Source organism: Strix aluco, chromosome 2 (assembly GCF_031877795.1).
Source record: "Strix aluco isolate bStrAlu1 chromosome 2, bStrAlu1.hap1, whole genome shotgun sequence".
Taxonomy (NCBI): domain Eukaryota; kingdom Metazoa; phylum Chordata; class Aves; order Strigiformes; family Strigidae; genus Strix; species Strix aluco.
Genome location: NC_133932.1, coordinates 69,033,778 through 69,046,881, shown reverse-complemented (window position 1 = coordinate 69,046,881; position 13,104 = coordinate 69,033,778). Strand labels below are relative to the sequence as shown.

The window sequence follows — 13,104 nt, the reverse complement described above, 5'->3', positions numbered from 1 at the left end:
CCTCCGACCCACTGGTGTGATGCTCTCCCCTACTACCCCTTGATGATATCCACAGAGCACCATCCTTCCCAGGCTGTGGGCACAGGAGGGCTGTCTAGCTGAGAGTTTGTGCTCCCTGCCTGGTCCCTTTGGGGACAGGCTTGCTCACATTCCCACTGCATAAGGACTTTCAGTGGCAAAAGAGAAGACAGCTAATATTGTGCCTGCTGTGCATACAGCCAGGCATGGGTTTTGCTTTTGCTCTCTTAATGCTATGCTCGTTATAGCAGAAGCAGGCAGGCACATGATCTCCCTGAAGGCAGGATCCAGTGTTACTGTAGAAACTGGCCACCAGCTTCTTTTGTAGCTAGCAGCTGTCACTGTGTGGTTACAGCCAAAGCGTGTCACTCCTACAGTGTCTGCAGGCTCTGGAGTTTGTTTCTGCTTCTGAATCCTCTGTGCTACAGCTTGGAGATTAATTCTGCACCTTTTATCAATGCCTGTTAAGATATTTCTGAATTGTATCTATTTTTAGAACCATTCTTGATTAATATTTGATGTTCTTTCCAGGTTTCATTTTCCTTCACCAATACTTCAAGGCACAGAGGAGCTAGTAAAGGCATTGCCATGAAACCTAACTTGAAGCAATGGAAACAACTCATGCTGTTTGGGATCTTTGCATGGGGTCTGCTTTTTCTGGTGATATTCATCTATTTTACAGATAGCAACACTGCTGAACCAGTTCCAAGTTCCTTTTCTTACATCGAAACTAAGAGGCTTCTGCCCCTTCAGGGCAAACAGAGAGTCATCATGGGAGCCATTCATGATCCATCATTCTCTGAAACCATCGATGGGAATGAGGTCCTTCTTAATGAAGATCTCTTAGGTACATTTAAATCGGGGACTGGCAGTATTAAGAAATGGACTGATTTGGAAGATGCCTTTAGAAATGAAGATGAGTTTTTTCCATCCCAGATAGGAAGAAAATCAAAAAGTGCTTTTTACCAAGTGAATGATGATTATTTATTTGCTGCTCGTCAGCCTCGGTCACACAACCGCCTTCCAGAGATAGCAAAATTCATCTCAGCCCATGAAGATAATCCAAAAGTAAATATTTTACACAACAACTGGAGCCATCAGAGAAGAATGAGGAGAAGGAGTACAAAGCACAGGAGAAGCCAGATGCTTGATGAATCTGATGACTGGGATGGGCTATATTCCACAATGTCAAAATCCTTTCTTTATAAGCTTTGGAAAGGGGATGTCTCTTCCAAGATGCTAAACCCTCGACTACAGAAGGCGATGAAAGATTACTTGAGCACCAATAAGCATGGGGTGCGGTTCAAGGGGAAACGAAACTCCAAGTTGACAGGAGACCAGCTATTCTGTGAGCTAAAAGAAAGGGTGAATGTGAAAACAATAGATGGCAAGGAGGCTCCCTTCTCCACTCTTGGATGGGAAAAGCACGTTCCCCAAATTCCACTGGGCAAATTGTATACACATGGCTTTGGGAGCTGTGCTGTAGTTATGTCTGCTGGTGCTATACTGAACTCCTCTCTAGGGGATGAAATAGGTGGGTGAAATGCATCTGTTCATGTGCATATATATGTACAGGTGTGTGTTCATGTTTGTCTTGCAAAAGATTTATTCTTTTCAAGCATAGGTCTGGTTGTTCTCACCAGTGTTACATGAATGTGAGCTTATAGACCTTAGTGAAGCTGTTCCCTTTCAGGACAATATAACTGAAAGGAAAATCAGGCCTGAAGTCATAGTTTGATTTAAAGAAAGCAATGATGCCTTCTTATATAGCTTGTAGTATAGAGGAGACACTGGTTTCATCAGGTCTGCCATATTTGACATTTTGCTGCAACATGTCTTTATTTCTTCAGCAGATTACAGCCATGTTCAGGTTTTATTCTGCAAAACTGTGTTGTACCTGTTTGTATTTTGTGGTGGCTCATAGAGAAACTGCTTGCTGTATTGCTATCCCAGACTGAACTTTGTCTCCATGCCAAGAAACAGTAGAGCATCCTCTTCATCTCTTTCATGTTCAGAGTTCACAGACATACAGAATTCAGACCCTTGAATAGCTTCATGCGCTGAGGTCAAGTCCCCTGACCTATTTTACAAGAGTGAATTTCAATGAGTTCAAGTATCTCCACCCACTGCTTTTCCATTGCTGTACTGAGTCAGTGAGGTTACAGGTGTGCTGGGATGTCAAGGTCACCCACAGTTCCCCACTTCAAAGTGGGAGTTTTGTGGTAGCTATTCAGAAATGGATTATGGAACCATAAAACTAATGTAGATCAGTTTTAATTGTCAAAAATGAGTGCTACTACACATGTTCTTCATTTTAGTAGTACATGTGCAGTATGCTAAGAGCACTGAAAGAAGGATGAAATGTGTGTCTCAAACTTGCTTATGGAGCAAGAAGAGTTATCTCCGTTAGCTCTCTAAAACCCTTTTGATGTTCAACTCATTAATCGTCCTGACTTCCAGGACTTCACATCCCAATACTTGCTTCATGGCACTGTATCATCTCTTTGACACGGATGGGTTTCCTTTAAATCTGAGATATATTACAGCTGCTGTCATTATCAAACTATTGTAATAGGCTTCCAGCACAGCACGAGTGCCTGGCCAGCCTGCAGTTAAATCACACCAGGGTAACCCCTGATTTCACAGGAAGCCCCACTGATTTAGAAATCTTTGGAGTGCAAAAGATTAAAAGTTCCTCCCTTCTCCAATGTGTTATCCTTGACAGAAGCAAAACCTTCTGTCAGTGTTCCCCAGTACACCCAGTTTACACCAGTATGGATTAGTCCTGTACTGGAGAATCCAGAGCACATTTTGACATATTTATGTAATTACATATTACAGCATGAATCATGACATATTTGCACACTCAAGTGCAGCCCAGGTGTGAACCTTGGTGCCTGACATGGTACCTGAGGCCCATATGCTCCTGTGTGTACCCATTTGCTCAGAAACACTGGCCACAGAAAGCTTATGCTATTCTCTGAGGAAGTGCTTTTGATTTACTTGGGAAATTGTCATCTGATGCCACCTAAGGGGAGGAGATGCTATTTGGTAAGGCCTACGCAGAAGTTTCAGATCTTCTTCTACCTGTACAGGAAAGTGTGTGGGGCAGCAGAAGTCACAGAAGGTTTTTTCTAAGTGTCTGCCAGGCAGGTACTTGTGACTGAGCAGAGAATTTGGTGCAGAACTGGGGGCGGGGGCGGTGCAACTGGCTGCTTACAGCCAACCCAGAAGGGCCTGGCGCAACTATGGGTCTTAGAGATCAGTGCGACTCCTGGGAAGTGCTAATATACTGTAGACATTGTGCCAGTGTTTCCCACTTGTGGTGGTTTAGTCCCTGCCGGGGTCTGAGACCATGCGGCCGCTGCCCCTCCCCCACAAAGGGAGTGAAATACAAAGCCCCGGGGCTGAGATAAGGAGAGGATTAATACAACAGTGCAACAGCAACACAACAAACAACAACAATAACAATAATAGTAATAACAATGAACAGAGCAAGATATGTACCAATACAGCAGTGTGAGAGAGAGATCACACAACACACGTGTTCACCGATTCTCCCGCGCTTGGGCACCCGGAGGTGACGTCAGCATGGTATTGAATAACCCAGCTAGAGCTTCCCCCCACTGCTGGGGAAACTTAACCCTATCCTAGCTAAACCAGGACACCACTTAAAATGGAAAATAGAAGCTCCAGCATGTGTTTGTATTATTATTCCCATGGGGAAGAAGTTATGCCCCTGCAGAGCCGGGTAGTGTGTGTTACAGCTGAGCTCTTGGCCATGCCTTTCTACCTCCCCTGTAGCCCCTGAAACAGTGAGAAGGGTCTGACCAGGAAGAGAACGATCAGATGCTCTTTTTCCCTGTGCATGCACAGCTGTAGGAGAAGACTGGCCTCTCCCAGAGCTGCCACCAGGTCTACCAGCTCTTGATTGAAAATGCAAGCAAACCTGCCTGGTTGGAGGCACAGTGGTCTGTGTGGCTCTGTGGAGTCAGCTTGGCACTCGTGCTGAGCACCTCTGTGCCCACAGAGGCACGGCAAAGTCAGCATCATTGGGGAGTGGGGAGAAACACCCCATGCACGAGTTCTGGTTTTTGGGCTGTGGGCTGTACAGCCTTGGTTGATGAAGTTGCTGCAGGGAAAAGGCTTTTACTATTTATCCTCCCGAAAGAAAAAAAGGCGTTAAGAAAGCAGCAGCGGAGGACCTTTCTCTTCATAGGCCTTGAGCTCCCTCTTCCGTGTTCCTATTAGAAACTCAGGCAGAAATGTTAATTTGTGTTCTGCCTTTTGCCCTTCTCCCCCTCATCCTTCCGATTGTTTTTGAATGAAAGTAGGTATGGAAATACTGTGCAAGTACAGCAAAACACTCCCAGTGTGATCATGGTATTTAATGAGAAACCCAATTATTTTGTCATCATCAGGAAGTAAGAGGGATCTGTGATCAAACCCCAAACTTTTTATATCTTTAAAATGTTTATCTCCAAATACTTAATAAGGTTAAAATCAGTTGGCTTAAAACCAGCTATTATCAGCATTAAGATGCATCCTTATCATATATTTTATGTTGAAGGAAAGGATTTTGGTCTTGATATGAAGACCCAGCATGGGTAACGTTGGAAATGCAGCACACCGTCTCTCATTTAAGTTGCTAACCATACAATTTCCATTTCCCGACCCAATTCCCAGTTCTCAGTCAGCAGATTGTCAAGAAGTTGTCAATTGCAAGTCCAAATTTATGTTCTTAAATTCATAAGCAGGTTCCAAGTATAAAGGACCTTTGTTTTTCTTTTCCTTCTCCAAAAATGTGGAGTACCTGCAGCTTCTGTTCACTTCATGTCCTCTAGCTCCTACACAATCAGGAGACTTACCTTTAGGCAGATGAAGGCTAAGTGTTGAGGCTAGGGTTGTCTCTGCATAGGGACATAGAAAAAGCCTCCACTTTTTAGCTTCTGAGGAGTTGGGCTTGGTGGACATTTGGTAAAAATCTCTCTTTTCAGATACAGCGTGTTAAAGCAAGTGAGTATGTCTGAGATTGGACTGCTGGCTTCATGTCTGGAGTACAAGAAGTGTGGAGTAAAGTTGTAAAAGGATGGAAGATCCCAGTTTGATAGGATCAGGCTTGAACTCCATTGCATCATGTTGGTTATCTTTGGAAACTACAGAAAAACAGCTGTATAAGCTACCTATTATGGGTTAAGGCATTACACACTCATTTTGGTCTGAATCATATTCTCTGCTCCCATCAATAGAAGGGATAAAAGTAGAGCAAACAGGGGGCTATTGACAGAGACAGTGTGTTTCTGGACAATGGATATAATGTTTTACTCTCCCTCACACCTTTTGGGCTTTGAGATCCCCTTAAAAGAAGCACTGGGAGGGTGATTATCTTTTATCCAGAGAAGATTTGCACATAGTGTCTACCCTTGACCCATACTTGACCTATAGCTGCTTTCTATTCTGCATGACTCCGAGGTCAACAGCTTGTGGGAAAACTTTGACAGCTCAGCTCTGTTAGATCTTTGCTACCAAGGGATCATCAGGTTTCTGTGTGTGAGCAGGTTTGTGGGCTGACTTCCCTACAGAGACTCTTTAAGACTTGTACTGACCTTGAGAATAATATTGTACATGGTATGATTAATAGGTTTGGGTTAGTCTGAGATTTTCAGGTATTATAAAATACTGTGAAGTACAAGCTCATAGTTAAGTGTTGTTATTCATTCAAATGTGCAATTAGATGTCCTTGCAATTAACATGCTTTTGCATGAAGTATTTCTTTGTAAATTTTGCAATAGAAAGAGTGAGCAGTTATGTGTATTGGGTATACTAATAACCTTCCCACATTAAGTTTATCCAGTTAAGAGAAATATTTAAGTATGGCAAGCTAAATTAATAGACGATTCTGAACTTCTTTTCTAGTGGATTTTAGTAATGTTAATAACGTATGGCAGATAAAAGAGGATTTTTGTTTGCACAAAGTAGAATGTTTATCATCCTTAGAATATCAAGATTAGGAGAAATGTGTAAGTTTTTTGTTAGTTTAGATCATTTGTTTTATTTTACTGCTCCGTATTTCTAAGAAAAACAAATTACCCCCTCATTTATGCTCCTAGATTCTCACGATGCTGTTCTACGATTTAATTCTGCTCCAACACGTGGCTATGAAAAAGATGTTGGAAATAAAACAACCATGCGGATCATTAACTCTCAGGTAAAATCTTCCTTTTGTGAATTCAAGTCAATGTCACTTGTCTACAATATGACATTAAATTGGTAACTTCTGAGAAAGTGTTGAGTAATCTGGAAAACAGCTCGTGATTTAACAGTCATGATGTAGAGCAGGCAAAAGTTCTCCCTTACAGGGATGTTCACACTGCTGTCAGTGTAGAGTGATTGCAGTAGTTGATATCCTCGTTTCAAAGAATTGGTTTGTAAAGTTTCTCATTTGTCCTACATTTGTAAAGACTCTGCAAGATGCCAGAGCCGTCAGTACACAAGACCATCAGCACACTGCCTCCGGGATCTTCACAAAGCCCAGGCTGTGGGAATCCCAAAGCTCTTTTCTTGTATTCTCCAGTTTCCTAATTATGTCCTCGCTGGAAGGTGAAAGAAATGGGAACTGAGTTGTCTTAATACGTAACTTTAGGCAAGTCATCATTCTTTAAAAATTTGGAACAAACTAGTAAAAACTTTAATGTACTCTGGATCTTACATATAAGGTGAGTTTGTTCATCTGAATGGAAACAGAAAATGGGATTTTCTGCATATGGGTGTCAACAAATAATTGTTCTTTGAGCTACAGTGACACCTTATGGTTGTAAGTAGTTTTTCAGTTTTGAAAAAACTATTGCCTGAACTCTGGTCTTGGGCAAACCAAGCCTCTTTCCTCTTTATGAAATGCAGCCAAAAAGCAGTAACAGAATTACTGTAAAATTTTATGACATGGTGAGATGGTGTATTTACTTAGTTAACACCAGTAGTATGGTTGGCCATGTAGCATGTTCTGTACATACTGATTCTTGATGAATGAGAGCAAACTTTTCATTTACTGGAATTCTTATGCATTCATGTTTTCTTCTTCTTCTCTGAGAGACCGTCCATGCAAAGTCCATCCTTGGTGGGTGTGCTCTTTGTGTGTATAAGTTCATATTCTTTGACACAGCAGAGAGGACAGTTCACTGTCATTCCCTTCACAGTTGTTTTGTAGCTCTTTGTGAGGCCGCAGGACAGACTAGATCTTTGAAGTGATCTGTGTTAAATATGTCCCCTTTCTTTTGCTCGGGGGGAAGAAAACAGAAATACCTTACTCTGGCTTTAGTGCTGAAATCAGCGTATGAGAGAACATTGATTGTCATGTAATCTATTTTACTTTTTAGTTTTTGTTGGGGTTTTTTCCCTTTTCTTTGATGGTTCTCCTTTTTACTGTTAGCCAAAACGTCCTGGTGCTGACCATGCCTGAATTCCTGTGCCAGGCAAGGAGAGGGGTTTAGAAACTTTATTTAGTTGACTAGTCTCAGTAGGGTCCCTATAGGAGAAGAGCGAAATGCCTCCTGGGAGTGATCTGAGCTTTGTTAGCTCCCAGCAAATTCAGAGAGACTAAATGGCTAAATTAGCTGTTCTCCATTGCTCGTAGCAGGTTGATTTCCTCCTGGCTGCCAGAGCTGCTGCGGTATGCTCCCACTGGGGTGGTAATGGAGGGTCCCATGGTCTTCTTTGCTGTGTTGTACATTGCTTGCTCTCCACAAGGCCTCTCAAGAAAACACAGGGCATGGCTAAAGTTCAGGCCAGGTCAGCTCACTCAGCTTCCTCACAAGTATTCATATTCCCACCACTTTTCTGCTTCTTCAGAGAGGTCAGAAGCCACCCGTGATGCTCTGGCCACCTGCTGAGAAACTGGCCTTCCCCTCTCTGGGAGTGAAATCTGCACAGGCCACTTGATAAAAGCTCCTTTCTCTACCAGTACTGAAGATGGCTTGCCCATACAGGTTTACTGACCCTCCTTCCCTCCTTGCTGTTGGAAATTCCTGCATTCAGTTGATTAAAAGGCTGCTCTGGCCCTCTTATTCCCTCATGTTCTCCACTGGGAAAGCCTGAAGGATGTGAAGGAAGCCAGTGCAGCCACAACAGATACTGTTAGTCAAGAAGAAATTCATCTCATACATATGAATGCATGCTCACTAAGAGCAAACTCTGTGTGGACAACACCTCCAAAGGACTCCTGCTTACTGGAGGGCGAGTAAGAGCTCCTTTGTGTGATAACTGTGGAACCGAGCTTTTAAAAGCTTGACCTTTTGGTCTGTTTACTCTGTACTCTCAAAAAAGGAGTTTATGTTCTCAGGCGAAAACTGCTCTGAGAAATGGAGTTGGGGATGCTGATGGCAGCACGACTAATTCTGTTCTTGTTGTAGAATGCTGATGGAAAGTCATTAAGCTCAAAGTTTATGGTAGGAAGAATATTGCCATGGCAACCGTATTATTTTTCTGAAGAAAAATATGCATAATCAAATATGGCTCATTGGATCCTAAAGGGAAATGAAAATTAGTATGAATTTATTTGTCTGGAATGTTGATTAGTTTAACAGCTGGAGCCAAATTCACACTGTTTCAACCAATGCTGAAATCATTCAACAAAATCCTGCCTGAGATTGGATGCACCAGGGATCAGAGGGATCTGGTTAGTCATGGAGGGTCCAGGAAGGAATGAGCCAGCAGGAGCAAAGAGTGAACTTCCAGTAGGGCAGGAGGATCAGGCAGAGTACCAGGAGATGCGGGAGGGAGTTATATGAGAGCAGTAGATCAGAGCAATATGACAGTTACTTCAAAAAATAGCTCTATCATGTGCCTGTTCCTGGAATTACTTTTCTAGGTGTACCAGCTTTTACAGTCATGGTCTGATTTGCCTTTCTGGAGTTACTTGAAATGAGACTGTCATGTTATTGAAATGAGAAAGCAACCAAAAAGGCTGAGGGCAGGGGGACAAGGAAAGACATTATCCTTGGGGGCTGTAGCCCTTCAAAGAAAGCTGCTCTGTGTCTAAGAAGAGGATCCTGCAGGCAGTCTGAAATACCATAGCTTTCATTTTCAAGTTCCAGAATACACAGTAATGTTGATATACAATTATGCAGCATCTCAAGTGGTCCCATCACATCCCTCACAGATGGAGAGTAATTCAGCATACTGCTACTTCAAACTGTCATGAGTGCTGTTTATGGCTCTTTTTTATATATTTTTTTTAACAAAACAAGATGCTTAAAATCGACCAGAATTAAAGCAGAACAAACAGTAGCGTGGGGAGGACTGTTCATTTTAGAGAAGGATTTTGTCATTTTTCTGGATCCCACCTGCTTTTAATGCTGTGCAATTCTTTTATGCAGATTCTCACCAATCCAAACCATCACTTTGTCGACAGCTCGTTGTACAAAGATGTTATTTTAGTAGCCTGGGATCCTGCCCCCTACTCTGCAAATCTGAATGTGGTAAGATGTCTGCTTGGACCTTTCTTCCCAATCAGTCTGAAAGCACTAGAGAAAATGTTTAGTACTGCAGTCTCCTGGTTCTCACTTGTCACAATGAACCCTGAAGTTTGTCTTCATCTAAGGAGTGGGGAATGCTATTTCTGCATGAACTGGTCAAAAGTGGTTTATTGGTCAAAAGCTTTTTAGTAGCCAGCACTTGTACTGGAATGGACTGCTCTGAGATGCTAGGATAGATGGATGATGTTTTGTTTTTTTTTTTTTTTTATAAAATCATGTTATTTTCACATAACAGTGAGTTTTCTGTGTGTTTGCCAAGGAGGAAATGTCACTAGATTTCAGAAGGAGGTTTTATCAGGAAAGGTGAAGGATTGCATCCATTTTTTCCCACCTTCCCTTCTTCCTCCCCAGACAAAATGCAACACCCTAATGAAAATCTCTTGGCGCCTTCCCCATTTCTCAAGCCTCCTCCCCACCAGTCTCCCTTTTCTGTCCACTCCCCCACAGCCATCTGTGCCCACCGTCTGCCCCCTCGCTGAGAGCAGCAGACGTCCATCTGGTTGTCACTGGGGTAGTCTCTGCCTTGGCTGGTGCTGCAGCTCCAGTGGACCAGTTGATCTGATGGTTCTTGGCAGGGGGAGCTCGGAGCTGAGCAGGCTGCAAAGTAGAAAGTAAACCTTCATCTGCTGAACTCCCTTAGCAACAGATGCCAGAGGCTGCCTGCCTCCTACGCAGGCTGCCATCAGCCTGCTTCACGTGCTGCTGCTGCCTCCGTCTGGGACAGCAACACTTTCAGAGGAAGGTTCACCCCCACGCCTGCATCTTGTGTCAAGGTTCTTTGAACCACTGGTTTAACATGGGCCTGTGAGGAGGAGATGGGGTTGGCTCATCCTGCTGCAGTGAATTGCTTATTGGGAGTCTCTGTGTGAAGAAGGGAAACAGAATAGCCCAAAGTGAGGACTGACTTTCTAGGAGAAGCATCCACCAGTGCAAGCTGCTTTGCTACCTTTGCTTCTGCTCTGAAGAACCCAAATGAATGTAGTTCACGTTATTGTACATGTAGTGTTTAAAACCCATTTGATACTGTAAGAATAAAAAAATTCTTACTTTTTTCCTCACAGTGGTATAAGAAGCCGGACTACAATCTGTTCACTCCCTACGTACAGCACCGCAGGAAGAATCCAAACCAGCCGTTTTACATTCTTCATCCAAAGTTTATATGGCAGCTCTGGGACATCATTCAGGAGAACACTAAAGAGAAGATACAGCCCAACCCTCCTTCTTCAGGTTTTATAGGTAGGTGTATCAAAGGTGCGCCCAGTAGACATGTTAGATTCAAACAAATTTAAAAATTGTAAATGTGTGCATTGCATGAGGATCAAGTCCTTACACATGTACTGTTTGTTCTTGGTGGTCTATACAGAAACAATGACCAGCTAAAACACACAGTATGAGAACTAGAAAATAGTTGGTGAACTTAATGTTTTGCTTTCTTGCCTTTCACATCCATAATATGCATGCCATATGTATAATACATATACCTATGAGAAATTTGTGTTATTCTATATTAATTATCTGTTGAGAACCTACTCAGTTCTGAGTTGGTGTCATAGAGCAGCAATGCACCAGATAACAAGTGAAAGCATATGGCAGATCATTCAGAGAGGATGAAATCACTGACAGGCCAAGCTGTATTCACAGAATCACAGAATCATCAAGGTTGGAAAAGACCTTGAAGATCATCCAGTCCAACCATTAACCTAACACTGACTGTTCTCAACTACACCATATCCCTCAGCACTATGTTGACCCAATTCTTAAACACCTCCAGGGATGGGGAATCCACCACCTCCCTGGGCAGCCCATTCCAACACCTAACAATCTGTTCTGTAAAGAAATACTTCCTAATATCCAGTCTAAACCTTCCCTGGCACAACTTGAGGCCATTACCTCTTGTCCTATTGCTTGTTGCTTGGTTAAAGAGACTCACCCCCAGCTCTCTGCAACCTCCTTTCAGGTAGTTGTAGAGGGCGATGAGGTCTCCCCTCAGCCTCCTCCTCTCCAGACTAAACAACCCCAGTTCCCTCAGCCGCTCCTCGCACGACATGTGCTCCAGACCCTTCACCAGCTTCGTTGCCCTTCTCTGGACACGCTCGAGTAATTCAATGTCCTTTTTGTAGTGAGGGGCCCAAAACTGAACACAGTAATCGAGGTGCGGCCTCACCAGTGCCGAGTACAGGGGTAAGATCACTTCCCTGTCCCTGCTGGCCACGCTATTTCTGATACAAGCCAGGATGCCATTGGCCTTCTTGGCCACCTGGGCACACTGCTGGCTCATGTTCAGCCGGCTGTCAGTCAACACCCCCAGGTCCCTCTCTGACTGGCAGCTCTCCAGCCACTCCTCCCCAAGCCTGTAGCGCTGCTGGGGATTGTTGTGGCCCAAGTGCAGCACCCGGCATTTGGCCTTATTGAAACTCCTACAGTTGGCCTTAGCCCATCGCTCCAGCCTGTCCAGATCTCTCTGCAGAGCCTCCCTACCCTCAAGCAGATCAACACTCCCATTCAACTATTCCCTACACAGGTCAAGGAATGGGATTTCCCATGCTCTGTCACGGCTTCTAGTGCTCAGTCTGAAAGTGCCCTCTTCTTAGACACTTCGAGGAATAGAGTTTCATTGTATTTTTTGGTCCTTCCTTAGTATTTCTTGGGGGATAATTTGGCACCGTGCCCACAGTTCATACAGCATAACAACTTACCTGATGCATAGCAGGTCCACATTGTGAATGTCCAAAGGATGCAGGTAGTCAGAGTAGCAAGGCTGGGGCAGGGTCTTCCTTGCTCATGTTTCTAGAGACACAGAGGTCAACAGAGCTCCAAATACCATCTTCAGCTTTGGAAACTCCATACTTTCCTCCTTGACATTGTGATATTGGTCTATGTATTTGCTGCAGTCAGAAAGTGCTCTTTTTATTCTTTCCATCTGAATCTGAAAGCAAAGATACCTGAGATTGCATGCAACGTGGGAAAACCAGTTCTGAGCACTTATCTTGGGCTCTGTATACAGTAGGGGCATCCCAGCATATTGTGGAGCCCACCAAAGGCCTTAGGGAGGGTGCTGAAGCTCCCAGAGGTATGTCATAAAGGTGTCTTGGAGATGCCCATCTATGACCTGAATGGGTTGTGCTTACCTGGAGCATGAGTGGAAAGAAGAGGAGGCCTTGTGTGTTGGAGGAGGATGGCTTGGCAGTTGGTTACTTCTTGAAGTGAGATTTTTGGAACCTGCTAGTAAAAATTCATAAGGGGAAGACTGCTCGTGTGGAATGATCTCACCAGCTGCATTCACATTTTGCAAAAGCATTTCTTGGAGTAATGAAGTTGTTGATAAAAATAGGTTAACAGCTGCTGATCTTAAGAACAGTGAAGAGGATCATTGTGCTGTCAATCTGTACTTCCACCATATATAAGAAACACTTCAAAAGCTTTCTTTGAAGAAATGGCATTAATTTCACTGTAAGAATAGAACAGTAATCTTCAGCCCCAAATCTAAATGTTCCTGACAAAAAATACCCTTCAAGCAGAGAAAGCTTTGAAAATATCAATCATTAAACAAGCAAAA

The 13,104-nt window shown here is 43.4% G+C and overlaps 1 protein-coding gene across 1 annotated transcript in view; it reads left to right on the top strand.

Moving 5' to 3' along the window:
• The window catches only part of ST6GAL2 (ST6 beta-galactoside alpha-2,6-sialyltransferase 2), a 56,084-nt gene that overhangs the window by 25,856 nt on the left and 17,124 nt on the right, over positions 1-13,104 (top strand). Inside the window, exons 2-5 of the mRNA XM_074815167.1 lie at positions 550-1,552; positions 6,129-6,226; positions 9,390-9,491; positions 10,610-10,784. Coding sequence (XP_074671268.1) covers positions 607-1,552; positions 6,129-6,226; positions 9,390-9,491; positions 10,610-10,784 — 1,321 coding nt within the window. The 5' untranslated portion in view covers positions 550-606. The remainder of the gene's footprint in view (positions 1-549; positions 1,553-6,128; positions 6,227-9,389; positions 9,492-10,609; positions 10,785-13,104) is intronic.